The sequence below is a fragment of the Thalassophryne amazonica genome, chromosome 11 (assembly GCF_902500255.1).
Source record: "Thalassophryne amazonica chromosome 11, fThaAma1.1, whole genome shotgun sequence".
NCBI lineage: Eukaryota > Metazoa > Chordata > Actinopteri > Batrachoidiformes > Batrachoididae > Thalassophryne > Thalassophryne amazonica.
This window is the reverse complement of record NC_047113.1, coordinates 85,508,622-85,522,875: the sequence shown is the minus strand read 5'-3', so window position 1 is coordinate 85,522,875 and position 14,254 is coordinate 85,508,622. Positions and strand designations below refer to the sequence as shown.

At 43.8% G+C, this 14,254-nt stretch overlaps 1 protein-coding gene across 1 annotated transcript in view; it reads right to left on the bottom strand.

The window, feature by feature from the left end:
* htr4 (5-hydroxytryptamine receptor 4) overlaps positions 1 to 2,124 on the bottom strand; it is a 133,506-nt gene extending 131,382 nt beyond the window's left edge. The window contains exon 1 of the mRNA XM_034182321.1: positions 1,950 to 2,124. Coding sequence (XP_034038212.1) covers positions 1,950 to 2,005 — 56 coding nt within the window. The 5' untranslated portion in view covers positions 2,006 to 2,124. The remainder of the gene's footprint in view (positions 1 to 1,949) is intronic.
* Positions 2,125 to 14,254: the final 12,130 nt, after the last annotated feature.

Genomic DNA, 14,254 nt, shown 5'->3' with positions numbered 1-14,254 from the left:
ACACGTGATTCAAATCCCTATGGTTTTTGAAAAAAATAATAAGGTTGGATACTTTTCTAATAGACCTCGTATTTTCCTCACTGTATGTTGAAATTACAGTGCTTCTGAATGCAAATGACAATGAACGTGCACGAGCACGGCTGATAGCTCATCTGATACTTAAAGATAGGTGTGTGACTGCCATGTGCCTGTTTGATGAATACAGATTTTTTTTTTTTTTATGTACTGACACACATACTAAATTCTGTTTGTATTTCAAAATTTAGAACCTTTCCTACACACAATTTGATAAACTTATTTTCATGCATGTGATATTAAAACTTTATTCCCTACAGCAGTCCCAGCCATGCCCTGCAGGTGGTAAACAAGCTACAGTTAAGTTCAGCCACACCCACTCCTAATGTCCATCATTCATCCAGCATCCACCAACAATCCAGCAGGTGGCAGTGTGCAGTAGTTGGCAGATAGACCAATGAGATATTATATCTGCAAATAAAACTTTCTTTTTGGATTTCTTTTTTAGTGCATCCAAATTAAAATGTCTCATTAGTTTATCATCATTATGTCATTTTGAGTTCACTCAGGTACAAATGATTTAATGTTTATGAGTTAACATGTTCACAAACATCATTCATTCACTTTATTTTACAGGGCTCATGCCTAGAAACAGATGCCTACCTGCTTAGGCTTTTGAAAAGCCTAGGAATAGAAATTTGTCAAAATCACAGTGTGCACTAAAGTCCATCAAATTAACACAGAAACTGGTCACTTTTGAAGGACATGTGTTTGTTATTTTGATAGCAAACATTTTAGCAGACAGTTAAAATAATATTTTCACTGTAAAAATAGTCCATGTTGTTTTTTTTGTTGTTTTTTTTTTTTGTCTTCCCTCCATCACCAGCTCACAGGACCCCCACCCCAAAAGGGCAGGAAGCAATCCCACAACCTTCTTTCTGTGAGGTACCAGTGCTAACCACTAAGCCATCATGCCACTGAAAGAAATGGCTGTTGGTGAAATAACGACAGTATCCAGACAGTAAAAATATTATAACAATAAATCAGGCCGATCAGTTACTTTTTTCCTCTTCAGACTGCTCAGGCTCCATTATTCTAAAATTCTGCCGTTACTCTGGATAAAATATGTTCCACAACAAAAAACCAGCTTGTGCACATCAATAAAAAGAAGCATCCAGACACACAATAAAATCAGCAGGCTGCTGCTGATGATGAGCGTATTCTCTTATTGCTTTCACCAGCATCAACATCTCATTATTCTGTGGCATCTGTTTGTGGACTTGGACTCAAAAATTAAAAAAAGGAAAAACAAAACAAAAAACAGAATATAAATGGTGCTGCTGCCGCTGTCTGAGCTCAGCTCCGAAACACTTACGGAAATTAATTATTTTCTCATGATATATTACCAGTTTTTGATGTTTCTGTTTCTTTAATTTCTCTTTCTGTGGAGCCAAAAACTACTTTGTGGGCTTTTTGTCATTGAAGAAATGAAATATTTTGGCTGATCCTGATGCTAAGAAACATTTTACTGGTGATTTTAATTAAATGTTTTCAACCTGTTGACATTGTTTCTCATTAAAGGTTCTGCAGCAGTGACAGTGTTGTGATGGTATGAATGCCGTTCATCAGTTGCAGTTGTGATAATAAGTTTACATACACCTGCTGTGGGCTTAAATCATGTCACTATATTATTGTGGATCATTAATTTGTTTGAGCTGCTCTTTTTGGGGGGGAAAGAATTATGGGACAACATGCACTGGCATGACCAGGATCAACTGATCCTCGATCTTTAAAGTGATGTATGGAGAGCAGAGCTACAGAAGGAGCTTCCACTCTGGAGATTATACCCGTCGTGTGCATGCTGTCATATACTCCACTCTCATTCATTTAAGCATTAGAGGGTCATCACAGCAACAGCATTACAGCTGATTTACCTCTCACTGACAAGCTCCTCCATCACCGGCATCTGGCCTGCTGCGCTGTCGATCATGTGACCATAAATGCAGAAAGGACCTGCAATAAGAATACTGCAGTTATTAAACAGGCTGATGAATGCCAAAGATAATGTTTGTGATTTCAAGATGAAACCGTTCAGGCACAAACCCTCTGCAGCGTATTACACACATGACATGAATATTCTATGATGTCGATCATTCCCAGTGAACCAGTATAATGACAGCAATGACAAGATTACATTTGTCAAATTAATTAGAAGACATGGTCTTGGTAATGCTGGCGCGAGCATTAACAAACATATTGCTCACGGTGCATAAAAAGTACTGAATTTGGCCTCTTCATTACTCATAATGAAATGTATCGCGACAATGTGGTACATGCACGTAAAATCATCAGAAGAGTCCTGTTGTTTGTGTTGAAGTTTTGAGGTCATGTCACTTTTCCCTCCCACGCCACATTGCACAGAGGGAAACTTCCCACTAGTCCTACATTCCACTAGTCCTAGGGTCCACTAGTCCTATAGGGTCCACTAGCTATATGTTGCACTAAAGGAGGTTAAATAATGTTACAAAAGAATGACAATTAAAAAACGTTTCATTGTGGTGAATTACCATTATTTGTTGATTTTCAGTTCAACATATTTATATTAATGGTGTATGTCAACAGAATCATATCTTTTATTTTTGTAAATAGAACAAAACTGGATGTTGTTTGTTAGCTATTTGAAAGCATAACATTTATTTGTGAACATTAAAATCAGTTTGGGGTTTTAATATATACCATCAAATAATATATAGGGGTTAGGACCAGTGGACCCTTCCGGTCCCAGGGTCCTTAAACTACATACCCTGGTAGGTGATGGTGTAGTGGTTAAGTGTTGGACTTCAAACCAGAGGCTCCTCAGTTCAAAACCCAACCAGACTGGAAAATCCGCAAGTTTCTCCTGGTGTGTAACGACTTCCATTGCAGCGCCCTGATGTCGGTGTGTGAATGTGTCTGTGTGAATGTGAGGCATCATTGTAAAGCGCTTTGAGCTTCTGATGCAGAAGGAAAAAGCGCTATATGAATGCAGTACATTGACCCTTCCTGCACAGAGAAGGTTCCCCCGTTATCTGTTGTGATGGAAAAAGGATGAGACTGAAGATGCATGTGTACGGACATCTGTATGTACATACATACATACCAATTCAGTCTCACGCCAGTTCGAGATGGCATCATAAAATGTGTTACATTTTTGTGACAGAAATGATTTTGTGATGGCACCACGGAGGGGGTTGGCGGCTTGTGGTTATGTTTAAAAACAGTGAACTAAATTTAACCGCGGCACGAAAATGTGGTGTATTCCATTATGATGTCACAAAAACTGAGAGACTGGGCTGGTACAAACACAACGACGTACGAATGTATGCACACAAATGGTAAATGGGCTGCATTTATATAGCGCTTTTCCATCTGCAGTATTAAAGAGTTCAAAGCACTTTAATAATCACCCCGACGTCAGTCTGCTGCCATACAAGGTGCTCATTACACACCGGGAGCAACTAGGGGATTATGGACCTTGCCCAAGGGTCTTGATCGTCTGGTCTCAAGCCCAACACTTAACTACTAGACCATCCCCTCCCCCACATACATTTGTATGTATAACTGCATTTTTTGTGAACATGTGAACTTGTTTACCGTCAAATTCAGGAATGTTGAGCTTCAGTAACAACTTCACAAACATTGTTTAAAAATTTGAAATTTGAAAACTGTAGCTTCATTTATTGATTTAATTTATTGGGTATTGGTCCAACTTTGATGGACAGATGGATGTTAAGACAATCATTCATATATTCCACAATGAGGGGGGAATCAAAGACAGACACACACACACACACACGCACGCACACACCCTCCTGTAATGGATCCTGGTTTTTGAATGTCAGATGGTATCTCGCATACTTCACTGCTTTTAACCCTGATTTCCCACAGCTCCTGAACGCACCCCCCCCCCCCCCTCTAATTTACATGCTCACCTGCTGCCAATTAACTGGTTTGGACCCGTTTTTAAAATGCAAACTCTTTCTTCTGCTTCCTGCTGCATTAAATTATCAGTCAAATCATGCAACGACATCATTAAGTTCTTAAAAGAATCTGTTTATAGATTTTTTGTATTGTTTGTTTTACTTTCTGCACAATCTCCTGCTCCACACCACAGTCCAGTTGGTGGCGGTAATGGGTCACTAAACTGGTTTTCCAACTGCCAATAAATGGTACAAAAGAAGCAGAAGTTTGTCCAGTGTTGAGCTGTTTCCTGTCATTTCTAATGTTTGTTTGTTTGTTGACAGTTTCAAATTAAAATCCTGTTCTATTTCATCTTTCCTGACTGCCAGAGGCGGTGCATACACACTGCATGATCACCTTTGTGTGAAAGCAGGTCAAGAATAAATATAAACAAAGTCCCTCAGTCCCTTTTCCTTTCTCGACTCGCAGGTTTCGAGTTGATGCAGCATGGAGAGTTTTTCGCGACATACGAGGTCTATTAGAAAAATATCCAACCTTATTATTTTTTTGTCGCTTTAAGCACGGCCCACGGCGCCTGACAGCCATCTGCGCTCTGAGGCGGCAGCGTCTCGCTGTTTCAAGTTGAAAACTTCCACATTTCAGGTTCTGTTCACCCAGTAAGTCATCAGAGAACAGAGAACTTTCAGAAGAAGTCGGCATGAGGAGTTTATGCGGACATTCCACTGTTAAAGGTCATTTTGTAATGAAAGAACGTGCGGGCAGAGTCGCATGTCGGGCCGCACCTGACCGCGGGGGGTCGCGACAGGAAAAACACCTCCGTTGGAAACCTTAACGGGCAAGTTGGAACATGCCCAAGCTGTTAAACAATTTCTCAGTTACTCACTTGTTGAAAGCCATCAAAAACCGCCTGAATTTTACAAATGGTTTTCAACACGGAGGTGTTTTTCCTCTCGCGGCGCACACACATTTGCGACGGCGTCACGGAAATGACTCGGCGAATTTGCGCGCACGTGCTTTCATTACAAAATGACCTTTAACAGTGGAATGTCCGCATAAAGTCCTCATGCCGGCCTCTTCTGAATCTTCTCTGTTCTCTGACGACATCCTGGGTCAACAGAGCCTTAAATTAGGATGATTTCAGCTCGAAACAGCCAGGCGACGTCCCGCTCCATGGGAAGTCCTTAAAGCGACAGAAACACCCCATAATCTCTCATCAGCCATTAAACTTTTCACAGAAAACCAGCTGAATTTCTCGAATAGTGTCCACTCGGATATTCCTCACAGGTCCTGAAAAAAGTTTGATAAAGCAACGCGCGCCGTCTCGAGCAGCGTCTCAGACAAAGGAATTCAGCCAAGAGGGCTGGACCAGTGCTCACTCAAAGCCTGCCCACAGGGAAATGACATCACCGACACGCGTGAAAAAACTCACGCCTGCGCACAAGGGTTCAAGCATGATTGCTGTAATCGCATGTCATTCAAATCCATATAGTTTTTTTTTTTTTTTTTTTATAAAACTGCCGGTTAGTTTTATAAGATACCTCGTATTGTATATTTCTTCGCTTGTCGCTTTGAACCTTGTGACTTACGAGTTGAAGTTGCGTGCTTCGCCCTTCAAAGGCTGCACAAGCGTGTGCTGTGCATGTGTGACGCCGAGTGTGTCGTGTCGTGTATCATCCCTGTGTTTTTCCACCAAACGGGTGAATCTTATTTTACTTGTCTTGTGGTTGAGCAGTCATATTTGACTCCACTTTTGTTATCGCTGATTATTATTGTTGTTTAATTCGAGCAGCTTTCTTCGTACAGCTCCTGTTTTGGTGTGTTTAGCTCAGTTTTTAATTCGCTTTTGTGTTTGTGGTTGCAGGTAATGTTGCGGCCAACTTTACCTGCTCCGTTTTGATTGCGGGCTGTTCTCGGCTTTGTTTTTGTATAAGTGGCGTTGCTGATTGCATGCGCATTTTACTGCACCGGTTTTCAATTAGACCATAGCGGTCATTTTCTGGCTTCGCTTTTGTCAATTCTTACATATTTGTTGCAAACAGCTGACTTCGTGCAGCTCTGCATTGCAAGAGTTTATTGCTTTACTGCGGCCGTTTGGCTCTGCTTTTGTTTATTGTGATAATTCTGATTACAAGCAGTTGAATTATCCTGCTCCATTTTCATTCACTGCGATCGTTCCCGCTTTCGCCTTTTGTTTCTTATGGTTTTGCTGGTTTTGAGCAGTTGACGTGTCCTGCTTTGTTATAGCAGCCGTCCCGTGTTCTGCTATTTAACTTTACCTTTCTCTGAGCAGCCGGTTTCGTCCTGCTCCATTTTCATTGCTTGTGACTGCCCCTGGTTTCACTCTTTGTTCCTGTGGATTTGCTGGTTACAGGCAGTTGGCGTATTCTGAGGCCATCCCCAGTTTTGCTATTTCATTTTATTTCTTGACCTGAGCAGTCGGCTTCGTCCTGCTCCATTTTGTTATTATAGCGGCCTATCCCAGCTTTGCTTTTTGTTACCATACTAGTTAGGAGCAGCTGCCTTCATCCTGCTCCATTTTTTCCTTGTCCACACATTTAAACTATATAACGGCCATTAACGGCTTTGTTTGTTTATATGTTTCGAGTCACTGGTGGTGTACACAGCTCAACCTGACTCTCCGACCCACACTATGCTGGAGCTGCTGGGTTGTCGGGACTGTTTTGCATCCCTCCAGGAGGATGATGGGCATGATCTGTGTCCCTTGTGTCTGGGTGTTGAGCACCTTCATCAGTGCATGTCTGGGGAGGCTTGCCCTATTTGTTTCATCATGCCTCTGGAAGTGTGGGCAGCTTGCCTTGCTGCACTTGACTCATGTGGTGAGTCACAACCGTTGCCTGCTGATCAGCCAATGAAGCGTCCCACTACTGCTACTCTCTCTGCGACACAGTCTAAGAGGCTCAGGATGAGTGCGCCTGATGTTAACCTGGCTGACAGGGTGGATTTTCTGACCTCGGAGTTAGCCCACATGAGGACCCTTATCTGTACTGCACAGCCGCGGCCTGATGGTGGCATTTCTACTATACCTACAAGCTCTTCCGCTGACCAAGATTCGGCATCCCTGTGTGAAGAGGACGTCTTGTCTGTGGTGGCGTCTGACAATTTCTTTAGTCCAGACTGTGCCAAGGTAGATACGAGGGCTTCTGGGTCTGACTCTCGAGCCTCTTCCTGTCTTCGTGGGATTGTTGTGGATGATGTAGCGCTGCACCCCTCTGTTATTCGAGCAGCTTTCTGCCGCCTGGATTTGGACGCTCCATGGGCACCTGATGCTTCTGATAGCGGGTTTTTTGCGTGTCAGGTGACTGTTCCTGCTTTTGCTGTTCCCCCGTCTGCGGACTATGTTCGGCAGCTGCATACGTGTTGGACGGATACTAAGGCCCTGCTGCAATTGACATCAGATGGCAGGGCTCTTACGTCCACATAAGATGTGCCACAGTATGGCCTGGGCTCTCTGTGGAGCCGGCTATAGCTTCCCTGATTGTGTCCCCTGATGAGGCACTTTGGACTAATCCTCAATGCCCTAACTCCCAGTGTCATGTTACGGACAAACTCTTATGTAGGGCGTACAATACTGGTGCCCATACGGGGCATTTTGGGAACTCACTCTCCCATTTTTGTCCCAGTCTCCTCTATCAGACCCCTGTCGGAGGACCCTGAGAATTGTTCCTGTCGTCCCAGGGGCACTATTTGGCTCTGCTGCGACTGATGTGTTGGAGCATACTGCCCAGGCTGCCCGCACTAGGCTCCAACTTGTTGGCCTTCATAGGCGCTCCCCCACAGTACCGGACAGTACTGGGAGGCCCCTTTGCCTCGTTGCAGTACTCATCAGGGGCCTGTGGTCCCCCTGGCCCCGGTTGCACCTCCTGGGTGACGCGTGACTTACGCCCAAGCTCAGAGTGGTGTGGGTAGGGCATAGGCCCCCAGACCACCTTGTGGAGCCCCATCCACCTGTCTCCCTCCCAGCCTTCTAAGGGCTGCAGGTTGTGTAGGTGACGCCTTGCTGCTGACAGTGGGGTATTTTACACCAGCTCATCGGCCACCTGTCTCTGGCCCAATCAAATAGACCACTCTTCACGACCCAGGTCATGTCAAGGCACTTGAGTCAGAACTCTTGACCCTGCTGGACAAGGGTGTGATTGTGCCTGTCGACCCCCTGCTGTATCCCGGGCGGGGGGGGGGGGGGGGGGGGGGTATTCCAGGTATTTCCTGGTTCTGAAAAAGACTGGCAATCTTCACCCGATTTTAGACTTGAGAGGTCTCAATGTATTTTTAAATAAGCTGCCATTCCGCATGCTAAAAACGAGAGAGATGCTGCAGGCGATATCTCCCACCGTTTGGTTCACTTCAATACACGTATTTTCATGTACCGATTGTCGCATGTCACCAGCTCTTCCTGCGCTTCGCGTTTCAGGGACGCCATTACCAATTTCGTGTCCTTCCCTTCGGCCTCTCCCTGTCTCCCAGGGTGTTCTCAAGGTGTGTCACGACTGCTCTAGCTCTGCTACAGGCGAAGGGTCTAAGGATTTTAACATACCTGGACAACTGGCTGGTCTGTGCTCCCCACTTACGCCCAAGCTGTTCCGGACACTCAGACTGTCCTCACCTACGTGGGCCAGTTGGGACTGCATGTGAATCTGCCCAAGAGCAATTTGATTCCAACACAACAGACTGTCTTTTTGGGGGTGGCATTGGACTCTGTGTCCATGACCGCTTGTCCTTCCGTGCAAAGGGTAGACAGCATCTTGGAGATGCTGCCCGTGTTTTGGGCGGACAGGCTGTTACAATTTATCCTGTATCTCTGCCTCATGATCCAGGTAACATTCAGGCAGAGTTTAGATTCACAAAATGCATGGAATAAATAGCAAATTTATAAGGACATGGCAAGAAAAAAAAATGTAATTTAAAGTGGGGCAGCTGTGTGAAAAAAATGTCATTTCAATTGTATTTCATGGTGAATGCATAAAAAGTTTGCAAAGGCATTGTTTCATATATATTGTCTTTTCCAGAGTGGAAGTCACTTTTTTTTACTACTTTCCTTTTGACTTGTATTCCGAAAAATGACAAATTGGTTAATATTAAAAATAATTATGAATATTTATATCTGACTTTCCCAGGAATCAAAGCAGTAAACAAAATAAGCTTGAATAATCAAAGAATAAATGCCAATCATATAAGTACACTACAACAATGCACAAAAATCCTAAATTTAAGAGCTCATAATAGATTTACACTCCAGTGTGACTTATTATGGGTTTTTCCTCTTCAAAAGACGTTTTTATCAGGTGCAACTTATACTCTGGAAAATTCTATTAAATACATTTATATAGAGCCAAATCACATTAAAGCTGCCTCAAGGTGCTCCACATGAGTAAGATCTAACCTTAGCTATAAAAAAAAAAAAACACAGAAAAAGAAAAACTAGATTTCATCCCAACCTCCCCGACTCCCCCTTTTTTGTTTTAATGTAAGTGTGGATCAAACAGATTTAGAGTATAAGAAAACAGAGAAAACAGCACTTCATTTGTGTCCGGCTGACACATGGAAGTAAAGACAAAGAATTTTGAAGATATTCCAAAGTGATGTGGTGGCTATTTTGGATTTTGCTATTTATTATCCAAATGGAGCACAGTGTTAAACTACAGCATTAATATATAATTTATTATATAACGGCTGAGTGGATCCTTGTAAATTGATTGGTGCTTTGTATGTCACATGACATGGATTAATTCACCCCATTTGTATTACATTGCATTTAGAGTGCAAATTTGGTTCCATACGTTTTGTACCTTTGCACTCTGCATGCACACACACACACACACACACAGATGCACACGTCCTCATGCACACGCGTACACGTGATCACGCAGCACATGTGCGCGCATGATCGCGCACACACGCGCGCCCACACATGCATGCGCATGCACGTGCACGCGTGTGTGCATACACACAACACACGCGTGCACGCGCACTGAGGATGTACACAGTCTTTTTTAGGGAGTTCATGCACGCAAAAATGCCGACCAGGTTGCATGTGTGCACGCGTGGGGGAGAACAACTCTCTCGAGACATAATTTGATTGAGCTAACTGACGCTGCTTGTAAGACACGCACACACAAAACTAATCCACTGTGCTGTCTGGAGGCTGTTACCAGGAAGAAAGAATGAAAACCTGGGCTCATTTCTGACAAGATTTTTTTTTTTTTTTTTTTTTTTTTTTGCTGCACTGAGGACTTACACAGTCGACTGACCCGGTTGCGTGTGTGTGCACACGCGCATGGGGTGGGGGGGGTGGGGGGGTTGACGACACAATGATTTGATTTAGCTAACTGATGCTGCTAATTCTTGTAGCATATATACACACACACACACACAAAATCCACTCCGCTGTAAACCGTCTGGATGCATGAAGAGCTGTTCACATGAAAAACGAGGTGATTTTGATTTAGAGGAACTACACAAAGACTTTTTTTTATTGAAGTCTGAAGTCAGTGCACAGCATCACTGGACTACACATTACAGTGGAACACCAAAATGTAAGTCCCTTTTCTGTTGTTTACAAATTAATAAAATATCAAATGACAAGGATCTGTTTTAGCCGTTATATAAAACAAATAATGAATGTTTTTACATTCTTTCAATGGAACGAATATTTAATGAGGTGAAAGCTGGAACAAAGCATTCAATGAGGCTTTTGAATGGTTTGATCCAGCTTTCACCTCATGAAATATTCGTACCATTTTAAAATCCGCCCTCTCTCTTAAATGGGCCTCGTGAAAATTTGGTGTAATTTAACCTTAAATCCTTACTGCTAGAAAAAGATGAGCTCACTCTTGTTTTCTTGTGCACGAATTATATTTCACTGCGTATTTACAGCCTCCAGCATTGTTACTGAAGCATCTTTAATTCTCAGCGTCTGCTGGTCGTCAGCCTATGCATGGCATTATGGGTACTTAGTGACCTCACCAGAAGCCGTAGCAACAAGCAGTAACCAGAAAAAGGGCACCAGGCGGTCCATGCCGCAGGCATCGCTTCACAAGTGAGCAGAAACATCCCATGAAGAGATTTATTCAGGAAGGTCCTCAAAGAGCATCATCAACCTTAATGCGCCTAATGTGAAACGCTCTAAACCTCAAACTGAAGCTTGTAAAATACTTAAAGTTCAGGCATCTGCTGGTCCTCTGGTTTGCAGGAGTCTGACAGCTGTGACATGTCAAAGCAGCGTTCCCTCTGTGGGAGTCACCCGGAAGCTTGCTGTGCTTTAGTCCCCATATTTAAAAACAGAATCCGTACTTTGTTGGGATACTACAGGAACTATCCTGCACCGATTATCCAAAGACAAACAGTAACTGTCAGGCTGATGTTCTGCTTTTTATCCAGGATGAGGTCACGGTGGCAGCAGGCCAAGAAAAGAGTGGATTTTACTTCTGTGCATCTTGCAGAGTGTCGATCTAAGAGTAAATAAATAAATCAAGTGTGGCACAAAATCTACATTCTTATTGTACTGTATACTGAACAACAAGAACCAAGTTTTTCTACAAAAAGTCAGGAGGCAAATAAGGCTACAACACAGATGCAGTTTATAAATGAGATTTAAGTCGCGGAACATGCGTTTGCACACAGACATGACCTCGGTTGCTGGCGAGCACCTGGACAAAATAATGGAGGTGTGGCCTGTTTTGAGCAATGACTCTGTGTGGGAAATAATTGCAAGTGGAGATTTTGTTGGGTTATGAGGGGCCTATAAAACCAAATGATAAAATATGAAATCTGTTGCTTTTACACCTCACTGAACCTCTTTGTAAACACGCCATTGATATGCTGGTTTGATGGAACACTGACAGATGTGTAGATGTTCATGAGGTGGCTATCAGCTGGTTAAGGAGGTGTTTCTGTGACACAGGGAGGACGTGCGACACACCCATAGAACACTTATGGGATGTTCTTGATCATTGTGTTCGCCAGGCCCGGCGCCAGAAAAAAAATATTAAGGGGGCGATGAGTTTATCACAGGGGGCGGGGTCCCCCCCCCCCCCCACAAAAAAAGTGCGCACCGGAGGAGACGTGCCTCTGAGCGTGCATAATGAATTGGGTGCACTCCTGGAAAGCTCGTGTATTTAGGCTGCACTGTTGTAAGAGACTGACTAAGAGTAAAGAGTGATGACAGTATTTTTTAATTATTATTTGAACGTATAGACCCTCGGTCAAGTGATCTCCTGCATACCACACAGAGCCAGTGTTCTGTCGAGATGAGGTGTGCCAACTTTCGACACTCTGAGCTGTGACGTACCTTCGTGTTGTCCAATAGGACCGACGCGTCGGGCCAAAACACGGAAGACTCGTGGCAGAAACCACTGAGCTGTACAAAATGGATCGGACCAATCCGATTGGTGCAGAAACCACTGATCTGTACAAAATGGATCGGACCAATCTGATTGGTGCAGAAACCACTGATCTGTACAAAACATTAACGTGTGACAGGACTGCTCATTTAGAGAGCAGTTTTCTGAAGAAAAATCATTGGAAATGTTTTTTTGTTGTTGTTTGTTACCTCAAAATTTCTGATTACTGTTAAAAGTTTAGAACACTTGTAATTAAAATAGGTAAAGAAATCAATAAATGGTTCTTTAGAAACCTTTTATCGGTAAATTAAAACCACCTGTTATTTCATATTAGATAATTTCTTGTTTAACATAAGGAACCTCAGACATTTATTTTTAGACAAATAAAATAACATGGAAACTTGTATATTTTTTAAGTCTGGTAGATTATGTATATCTCATTTCAACCAGAAAAACAAACACTAAATAAATACAAATGTTTATTATAAATGCAAAAGGAAATAATTTAACAATGACTACAGTGTGATTGTAAAGTAGGATTTCTGTGACATAAACCTCATGATGAATTTTTTTATAGTCATTTAAACTTGTAATTTCGTCAAAATATGTAATTGCCTTTAATGTTATCAGGACAGAGTCATTTCTAAAATATGAATTTGAGCACAGTAAGTGGAGAGCTTCTACTTGTTGTGTGGGCCGCCTGAAGAGGAGGTACTGCTGGCCCACCACCAGTGGGCGCCCTGCCTGAAGTGCGGGCTTCAGGCACGAGAGGGCGCTGCCGCCACAGACACAGCCGGGGGTGACAGCTGTCACTCATTATCTCTTGACAGCTGTCACCCATCTACTCAACATCATCTCACTCCATAAAGACCAGACGTCATCTCCACCTCGTTGCCGAGATATCGTACTTCATTGAAGGTAGTATACTCAGCCGTTTGTGTTTTACACATCAATCTGTATATTGTGAGTCTTTGCAGGAGTACCTGTTATCCTCTGTCTGCGGGAGCTGATTGAGTGCTGGACTGCACTCTTTTTCCCTGAGGAATCACTGCGGTACTCAGCAGGATATTGTGTGAGAGGTGGAGGTGGCATTCCCACCATAATTGTTACTGGGTGTACACACACCCACACTTGACTGTCTTTGCTCTTCGCCAGCAGTACCAGATCAGAAAGTCGGGGACGGTGATCACCTGGGAATTCGGGACTTGGCGGCTCCAGTATTCACCAGGTTCGGTGGCGGCGGAAATCATGTGGTTCCGGCTCTTCTCAGGACAGACGTCTTCTATCCTCGAGCCTGCCCACACGTCAGCTTTGTGGAATGACTGTAATCATATTCTGAGATTGTCTGTATGTTCGTTGTGCTCCTTCACAACATTAAATTGTTACTTTTTGGCTCATCTATTGACCGTTCATTTGCGCCCCCTGTTGTGGGTCCGTGTCACTACACTTTCACAACAGGATATCTCGGCCAGCGTCATGGACTCCTGAGCGGGGATTTAACCCTTCAAGCCCCAGCACTGGTGGACACGGGGTCAGAGGGGAATTTGCTAGACAGCAGATGGGCAAGGGAGGTAGGCCGTCTGGGGTGGTGGTTCAGTGGAGCGAAACCTGCCATTGGGTGTGTTTAGGATCCTCGGTTCCTCCCGGTTTACAGGCTAAGGAGGAGGTCAAAGTCCCGCACAATCTGACAGCAGTGCCGGTTGAGTACCACGATCTTGCTGACGTCTTCAGCAAGGATCTGGCACTCACCCTTCCCCCGCACCGTCCGTACGATTGTGCCATTGATTTGGTTCCAGGCGCTGAGTTCCCGTCCAGCAGGCTGTACAACCTCTCACGACCTGAGCGCGAATCAATGGAGACCTATATCCGGGACTCATTAGCTGCCGGGCTGATCCGGAACTCCACCTCCCCGATGGGGGCAG